Source organism: Carlito syrichta, unplaced genomic scaffold, assembly GCF_000164805.1.
Source record: "Carlito syrichta isolate Samal-C Ts95f unplaced genomic scaffold, Tarsius_syrichta-2.0.1 Scaffold128086, whole genome shotgun sequence".
NCBI classification, from domain to species: Eukaryota; Metazoa; Chordata; class Mammalia; order Primates; family Tarsiidae; genus Carlito; species Carlito syrichta.
In genome coordinates, this window is record NW_007072182.1 from 363,632 (window position 1) to 372,923 (window position 9,292).

The 9,292-nt window shown below is 43.7% G+C and overlaps 1 protein-coding gene and 1 pseudogene across 1 annotated transcript in view; one reads left to right on the top strand and one right to left on the bottom strand.

Moving 5' to 3' along the window:
• Nucleotides 1–2,544, top strand: part of USP32 (ubiquitin specific peptidase 32) — a 165,770-nt gene extending 163,226 nt beyond the window's left edge. Inside the window, exon 33 of the mRNA XM_008048889.2 lies at nt 268–2,544. Coding sequence (XP_008047080.1) covers nt 268–441 — 174 coding nt within the window. The 3' untranslated portion in view covers nt 442–2,544. The remainder of the gene's footprint in view (nt 1–267) is intronic.
• Nucleotides 2,545–5,120: 2,576 nt separating this feature from the next.
• On the bottom strand, nt 5,121–5,637 carry LOC103250311 (annotated as a pseudogene).
• Between the last annotated feature and the right edge of the window lie 3,655 nt (nt 5,638–9,292).

A 9,292-nucleotide genomic window follows, 5' to 3' on the forward strand; every position in this document is an offset into this window, starting at 1 on the left:
CCGCGGGCTCAGGCAATCCACTCACCTCGGCCTCCCAAAGGCACGGGATTACGGGCTAAGCCTGTAATCTACAGTCAAAATATTTTCCCCAAAACAAATATCAGAAGTAATAGGACTCATTTTAGGGGCAGATGTGAGACAGCCAAAATAGCTTATTAGAAGCAATTAGATTTAGTATTTAGAGAAGGTTGGTCTTCCTTTCTTGGGCAAAGACTTAGAGCCAGCAGAGTGATAGCTTTTTGTTAAAGGTTTCTCTTGCCCCTTTAGGAACTTCATCCTGATGAAATTGACACCGACTCTGCCTACATTCTTTTCTATGAGCAGCAGGGGATAGACTATGCACAATTTCTGCCAAAGATTGATGGCAAAAAGATGGCAGATACAAGCAGCATGGACGAAGACTTTGAGTCTGATTACAAAAAGTACTGTGTGTTACAGTAAAGCTACCACTCTGGCCACTAGACAGTCCAGTAGTGAGGGAGATGACTCCTTGTAGCTGACATTTGGCAAAAGCATCACTGAAAGGCAAACTAATTGTAGTTATTTTATCCTGTGACCCTGAAGCACAAAATAAAAATCCTAATTAAAATAGTAGTTAACTTTAAGAGTAGTAATAATTTTGTTTTGGTGTCTCATACAAACTCTCGATAGAGAAATTTCAGGCAGATCCCACCATTAGCCTGTAAACAAAAAGGTTTGGCACCAGCCACCTGGGACCAAATAAGAATTAAATTGTGCTTGTCCAGATATGAACAAATATGTAGTGAGTATAGAGTTTACCAATAATCGTAACAAAATACTAAAGATTTCCTTGGAGTCAAAGTAAAAAACAAATGATAGTGTTGTCTGAAGACGACATGATATGCTACCTCCTTTTTCCTGAAGTTTTATTCCATTATATTGACAAGATTGGAGAAAGCAAGATCATGAAGCTGTGCAAATGATTGTTAAGGCATAAACGAAGATTTTTTTAATTTATTTTTTAAACCATTTCCCTGCTCTTTCTATGTCTTTCTTGCTTTTTGTTTTTGTTCTTGTGTTTGTGTTTGAGACACAACCAGTCATTGGTGGCAGAGACATAATAGTGGTCAGTCCAAAAGAACGAGTCTCTTAAGAGCTATGTGCCTTCCACCCAGGGCTTTGGTTGGGAAACCCAGTGGAAAGAAAAAGCATCCTGGGAAATCCAGTTAAACAGCCTTCCTGAGGAGGCATCTTACTTTTAGGATACTTCAAGTATCCACAGAAATGTATATCCCCCCACTGCTGAGAGTGTCGTGGTAGTTGCCAATATTTGTACCATCTCCACATGCACATGTTGCACAGAGAGCTTCTGGGAAGGTAAGCAGCATCAAAGCTAGATAGGGTTTCACAGCTAGTGGTTGTTTTTTCCTGTTTGTTTTGCACTTTAAAAAAGAGATAATACATGCAAATGAACTTACTTGTTTGTATTTGATGGCTGTAAGGGCTATTGGGGTATTTTCCCCATCATATTAAATTTTAAAATAAAACACATCCAAAACATTGATAGTTCATAACATTTTAATGAAATTGGTGGTTTTAGAAAGTAAACTTTTATTTTGTTTTATTTGCATGTCCATTTTTTTTTATTTTGATACTTGTTTTTTTAAAAAATATTTTACAGTAGTCATCAAATGTTGCTGCTTTGCTTACTTTATTTTTTCCTCTGGATTATTCAAGACTGGAACAAACGTATAAGTGTTATTTATTTTAGGTAGCATTTTTTTCCTGTGTTGTTTTTTAAATATATATTCAAAGAAATGATTCACCATATTTTTGGATTTTGTTTATTCATCTAGACCCTGCAAGTTGATTCTCATTAATTATCAGATTCCATTACCCTCTCCCCCTTCTAAGTAGTCATTACCAGTGTAATTAAGCATTTGTGTCCTGATAGCTGAGGCCAGTATCTATCTAGTTCTTCTCAGAACATTTGGAAAGGTCGTCTCAAATGACTACCTAAGTTGAAATTCTTTTCAGAAAAAGAATATAATTGCAAATAGGAGGGAGTGGCCTAAATTGTATAATGTAATAAAGCCAGACAAAATGCATACTTTATAGTTTGAAGATTTTCAGTATGTAAAATCTGCCCATTCCTTACCTGGACATGTCCCGTTAAAAAGTGGAGGATTTTAAATAATTTCTTTACAGATATTTTATTTAAGCAGGTAGCACAATCTACTAATGTTGTTTGATCTGTGTTTGTTATACTGGTTGTAATTAATTTTTTAATTCATGAACTAGCAGAAAATCTATTAAATTAACTATTAACTACATTCACCTTGTAAATTACTGTATAAAACTTGTTGACGATGCACTGACTTTAGAAAGATGTTAATGTACATAAATAGAGTGTAAATAAAATAGTGTTGATGTACTGAAATATGAACTGTATAAAAAAGTATTGGTAATTGTATATGGAGTGTACCTGTTTATCTGTAACTATTATCCCAACAAATTAAATACTGTGGATGCCTTTATGTGCTGTTTTTCCTCTTACAAGTAAATGCAAAAAGTCAAATTCTCCAACCTTTCTCTCTGTGATCCTGTTTTTTTTATTCTCCTACTTGAATAATGCCTGTCTGATTTACAGAGAGGATGCTCTGTCTCTCAGGGAAGAGAAACTGTAGAGGGTAGAACAAGATAGCTGCAGGACCAGGTGAATTTGATTTAATAGTGGCTCAATCTTTTTTAGAAAATTATTGTGGGTGGGGGAAGGGTAGAGGGCAGGTGGTGAACTGAAATTGGTAGGGGAGGTCTTACAGTTGGTTTGGTGTAGATTAGAAGATTAGGTGAAGAGAAGAAAAATGTCTCATTTGTATAATATTTTGAAATGACCCTGTGTTTCTAAGAGGCACTGAGAAACCAGGGAAGTCCCAGGTTATCTGTCTGGGAGATCTCCAAGGAGGCCCTTGGCAGTGTTGAGAAGAGATAAAGATTGATGGCTAGAGATCCTGTAACTTCAGCCCATTTGTTTACCTGTAAAATAAGAATACCTAGGCCAGGTGTGATGGTTTACACCTGTAATCCCAGCACTTTGGGAGGTGGAGGCGAGAGGACTGCCTGAGCCCAGGGGTTCAAGACCAGCCTAGGCAATTTGGTGAGACCTCATCTCTACAGTAAATCAAAAAATTAGCTGTGTGTCGCACATGTGGTTCCAGCTACTTGGAAGGCTGAGGCTGAAGGATCACCTGAGCCCAGCAGGTCGAAGCTGCAGTGGCCGTGAGCATGCCACTCCACTGCAGCCTGGGCTACAAGAGTAAGACTCCAACTCAAAAAAAAAAAAAAAAAATTAGAATACCTAACACTCAGGTGTATAAGAAGCAAATGAGATACATCAATGCCTGACACAATTTCTTGGTAAGTGCCCAAGTCCTATCCCCATGATACTCAATCCTGTTTTACAAAGAAGGTTTTAAGAAAAAAATCTTTGTTACACTGACACTAAGAGTTGAATAGCTCTCTGTTCACATTCTCCAGAAAACAGAAATATACTTGTTTAAGGAAAGGAACAAACAAAATAGATCCACAAAATCAAAACATTAAGCACAGCTCCTAACATGCCCATCTTAGGAGATAGTGTCTTTCAAAGGCTGTCTTTAAAAGGCAGCTGTGGTAGGACCAGCTTCTGGGATAGGCAGGCGTTTTGTTTTAGCTTCTGAGTGGCCCCAAAAGAATGGTATGAGATAGGTCTTCCGCCTCCCAGCCTCTCTGGCCGAAGGTGGCGATTCCACACAGAGCCTCTCCACCACTTGGTGGCATTGCTCACTCTGGCTTCTTTCTTACGGACACCATTGAAGTAGGTGATTTGCCCCTTTTTCATGACTCTTTTGAAGGTTGAATATACAGTTTTACTGGGACGAACCAGAATGTGTAACTTGGGGAGCAGGAATCCCAGTTTTTCTTGGTGATGTACCAGCAGGTTTCTTAGTGTTAACAACACAAAGTTAGAAATGCACATACCTCTGTGATCAGAGACCTATGCAGGACAGAGCAACAAAAAGAGGCCTTTTAGGTTTGCCAAACTTCCTGACCTGTAGGAAGCAAGATAGATAAGAGTGCAGCAGTCACAAACTCAGACCTATAAGGACCAGATTGGGAAGGGATGTAAGAGCTAGACTGACCATGGATGAGAGTGGGAAGTAACAGGGACTGTGGTGAGTTCTAGCAACATGTCCATTGAAAGCTCCATCTGAAGCCTCTGATTGTTGCCATGCAGGAATGTAGGCCCCAGTGTTAACCAGGTCTTTTTTTGTCCTAAAGAGAAGCCAGAATCCAGATATTAATACAAAATATCGAATTTAGACGTGTTGGTAATTTTTTTACATTTTAAACATTGTATGGATTAAATAAAAACTTATCTGCAAGCCAGGTACAAGCCACCAGTTCATGCCCTCTGATAAGTTGAAAGGTAATGGACTTTGAGCCCATCATGTCAGAGGTCAGATTCTAGCTCTGCTGTTACAACAGTTGAGAACTGAAACAAGTTCCCAGATTTCTCAGGCCCAATGAAGATGCCACTTTATTTCCAAAGGTTATTAATAGAAACAGGTCATGTACGTAAATAGGCACAGAGCTTGGCACCTATTAGATACTCAGGAGCAGGAGTCTTGACAACCCCCTCCATTAAGAACTGGACCCCATAGCAGAAGGTGGAGGTTGAGGGGCAAGTGGAGCTCCATCTCCTGTCAGATCAGTGGCGGCATTAGATTCCCATAGGATCTCGAATCCTCTTGTGAACTGCAAGGGATCTGGGTTGCAGGCTCCTTATGAGAATCTCATGCCTGATAATCCCCCACCTTGTCCACAGAAAATTACCTTCCACGAAACCAGTCTCTGATGCCAAAAAGGTTGGAGACAGCCTCTAAAGAGTATTCTTCTTTTACTTGGAAAAACAATGCAGGTATATTACAATAATGTTATGATAAAGTTTTGTCAGTCAAGAGGCACACAGCTAAACACGTGGTGAGCACCTACTATGTACAGAGCTCTGTGCTAAGTTCTCAGGGCGGAAGTTTCCAACCTGGCAATCCATCAATATCTTCAGAATCAACTAGCAGTTTGTTGAATATGGTGAATCCAGAGACCCACCCATATCACACCTATGATCTGTGCCTATTTACACTGAGATTTATGAGATCATCTTCCCCCATGCAGTCTAAGATTCTGCATTTTAATAAGTGTCTCAGAGGAGATTCTTTTGCCGCCAGTTCTTACTGGTCTGGAGATTGGTCATTTACGGAAACCACTGTTCTGGGGAATGAATCATTTCCAGTCTAAGGAAAGATGATATACATATGCACACATGTGAAGAGGAGTGATAGTAATTAACCAAAAGCTAACTAGACATAATTGCCTCTGATGAATTACTGACTGAGGACATAAGACAGCAGGCTATTGACAAAGTGCTTGGGAAAAACAAAATGGAAAGAGAAGTGAACTGTGCCACCAAGCAAGATCAGGATTCTGTTGTCAGAAGAGTAGAGTGCAGCTTAGTAGTTTAGATAGACGAGGGAGCAGGGGCAGGATCCAGGTGGTATGTTCCAGAGGCAGTGCAGGCCCGTTTGTGTTGAGTTGAAGGTGTATGGGGAGCAAAGCAGAAGAGAAGGCAGGAACCATGTTCTGAAGGCCTTTGAAGGTCAGACCGATTACAGTGAAAGTGTTTCAAGCATTTTGGTGTGGTTGCAAAACGTTTTCGTATGGTTAGCATAAGTATGTACTAATTTATTTTAGATGATTCTATCATACATTTTGTTTGCTCTAATTTAACTTTTTCGTATACACAATCCACTTTTGCTGGAATTTCTCTTGATAATGAACTTTAGGCCTTACCACAAGCCCAAGAGGAACGCACAGGTGGATGCCAGGCTTGAGGGACTCCAAGAAGACACAAGTGGAGGAGAAAGAAAACTGTCGTTGGTGGGGAGGGTACCTAGAAGAGCTCTGGAAAGGGAGCAACCATGCCAGAAAAAGGAGCCCCTGCATAGCTGAGTGCATGCAGCCTGTGAAGGAGAGATGGATTTGTTTGGCGTTTTCTCCCTGGCCCTGGGGCGAGGGGGCGGGGCTTCTCTGCGGATTGGATAGTTTTTTTCAGTGCACCCTTTAGTTCTCCATAGTAGGATCTTCTGGTGCTGATGGCTAAACCCCATGCCCTTGGAGATTACAAATCTGGCAGAAAGAGGGAGATTTCCATACTGGGGATCAGCAGGGAGCTTCCCGGAATGGAGTAGGAGATGCCTGTAATCATCGTCAGAGGCTGCTGGAGGCCCAAGTTCAGAGCAGTCATCAGCTAACGCAATGACTCGAGGAGGCCCAGTCCACAGTGTTTGCTCTGCACCTTGGAGAATTGTATGATCTTGGCAGGTCACATGCCTTCTCTGGGCCTCAGTTCCTCTTGTGACTAATGAGGAGGTGCATTAGGTCAGTGGTCTTCAGCTTTTATTTTGAAACATCGGATCCAGACCCTTTCTCCCAACCATATTTTACCTGAAGGACCCCGGTTCAAGCAGGTGAGGTTGGCATTGGCTCTGGTTGAAGTGAGGGTGGGGCACAGGGTGCTGCCTGTGCAACCTCTGGGCTCTAATCAAGATGTTCTCTAAAGTGCCTTTCAAGCCGGGTGCAGTGGTTCACGCCTATAATTCCAGCACTTTGGGAGTCGGAAGCGAGAGGATTGCCAGAGTCCGGGGGTTCAAGACCAGCTTGGGCAACTTGGCAAGACCTGTCTCTACAATACATAAAAATTAGCCAGATGTGATGTCACGCAACTACTTGGAAAGCTGAGGTGGAAGGATCGCCTGAGCCCAGCTGGTCGAGGCTGCAGTGGCCATGAGTGTGTCCTTGCACTCTAGCCTGGGCAACAGAGTGAGACTCCTACTCTAAATAAATAAACAAATAAATAATAAGGTGCCTTTCACCTCTAAGCATTCAGAAAGCCAATCACACAGTGTCCAGGAGCACGTGAGGAGCTCCCAGCAAACTGTCCCCAGTAAAAAGACTTAATAGTGCTCCCAGAAAAGCACGCTCATCAGATACAAGGAACCATGGTGGCAACAGGGTGGGCCTATCCAAAGGCCATTCTGCTACTCCCAATATCTATGCGGGGGAGGAATGCCAGCCAACTAGGGTAAAGGCTGGTCAACCTCCCTCCTTGTAGAGACCACAGGTCTCACCTGAAGCAGGCAGCCTGCTGCCTGATCTCTGTCCTGGGGATTGGGTTCTGCAGGGAGCCAGCTCCGGGACCTGTGGCCTTTCATTGTTGTGCCAACTGGAGAAAGTTGCTGCTGCCACTCCTTGTTTACAGAGGTCCCTGCAGCTTGGAGTTGCAAATAAACATCCTCTCACTTTGAGAGAGATGAGGAAGTAGAAGACCGAGTTTATCACTCATTCATCAGATGTTTATTGAGCATCTACTATGTGGCTTAAAGGGTAGTCCTGGGCTTGGAACTGGAAGAAAAGCCAGAGAGGACACTTGGACATTTAGTGGACTTCTAGTTGCCAGACCCCATGCAATACCTATTACATACCTCATTTAATGCTCACCACAGCTCTAAGAGGGTTGCATTATTATTCCTTTTTATAGATAGGAAGCTGAGACCCAGTGAGGTTAAGTCACTTGCCCATGGTGTCACCGATGGAACGTTTCTGAGCTGGATTCAAATCCAGGTTAATCCGACTGCTTCTGTGGCACTCCCACTTACCCTGACCTGGAGTGTGTGATCCACCACTTAGCCACTCCTGGCAAGACAATAGTCACCCTGCGCTTCAGTGGCCTCATCTTTTACAAGGGATAAGGGTCACCATGACCCCTGACTACCTTAGAGGTCATGATGAACAAGGAATGAGAAAGTGAATGTGAAACCCTTGCAACCAAGAACACTTGTGCAAATGCAGAGTAACGTTGCATTAGGGAAGGAAGTGGGTGTCCTCAAAGCAGCTCCTCCTCCTGTTCCTGGAAGATGAGACACCCTCTGGTGCAAGTAGCCATGCAGGCCTCTTGACGGAGACTGACGTCTCTTTACTCTAATGGCCCAGGGACCTTAGAAGCTGAACAGAAGGAGAAAAGGGGAGAAGATGGGGACATGGGGCTAAGGAGGGAAAAAGAGAGGACTCTGGGTTGGGTCAAGCCAGGTCTCTAGCGCCAAAGTGGACTTTGGAGTGTCAGATAGTATCAGAGATTTAGCAGGGATGGGATGGTTTTATTTATTCAGAGTCTGGCTTAGAAGACAAGGGTCAATTGAGCTGTTCTTGGGAAGGCAGCCACCAACCACTACAACCATGAGAATCCTGTGCTCCCCACAGGCTCCCTGACACACTGGTCTCTCTGACTATGCTTCACCCACTGAGGACAATACCTTGCCCCCTAAACTGGGGCCTTTTCCTTCCTGGCCTTTCCTGGGGAGGGAGACAGAACAATTGAGCCTGACCATTTATCCCCAGGTGTTTGCTCCCCGGTAGCGGCGGCTCTAAACTGAATACCACATGTCTATCCGGCTGCCATGGCAGGCTTATCAACAACAAGCAGACTCCTCTTCCTGCCTCTCTCCTGCATCCGTTCAGTCCTGACTGCTGAGTTCCAAAGACGCAGCCCATCGCCTTTTCCCTGGGTTGATGAGACCAGCTTTGGTTGTCTCACCTCTCCCCTTTGATGGTATTGGAAATGCTGGGTCTTGACCAGAAGCAGTGACTCACCTTTGTAATCCCAGCACTTCGGGAAGTTGAGGCGGGAGAATCACTTGAGGCCTGGAGTCCAAGACCAGCCTAGGCAACATAGTGAGACCCCATCTCTACAAAAGTTTTAAAAGTTAGCCTGGCATGGTGGTATACACCGATAGTCCTAGCTACTTGGGAGGCTGAGGCTGTAGTGAACTCTTTTTTTTTTTTTTGAGTTGGAGTGTCACTCCATCACCTAGGCTGGAGTGCAGTGGCACACTCACCACCACCCTATCATCAACCTGCTGGGCTCAAGCGATCCTTCCGCCTCAGCCTTCCAAGTAGCTGGAACTACAGGCATGCACTACCACGCCCGGCTAATTTTTTTTTTATTGTAGAGACGAGGTCTCGCCAAGTTGCCCAGCTGTTCTTGAACCCGTGGGCTCAGGCAGTCCCCTCACCTCGAACCCCCAAAGTGCTGGGGTTACAGGCTTGAGCCACCGCACCCGACTTGCAGTGAGCTCTTATAGAATCATGATGTTGTACCCCATCCTGGGCAAGACCTTGTCTCTCTAAACTCAGGGGCTAGGGCAGAGGCTAGCCTCTGCTGGAGATGCACATAAGC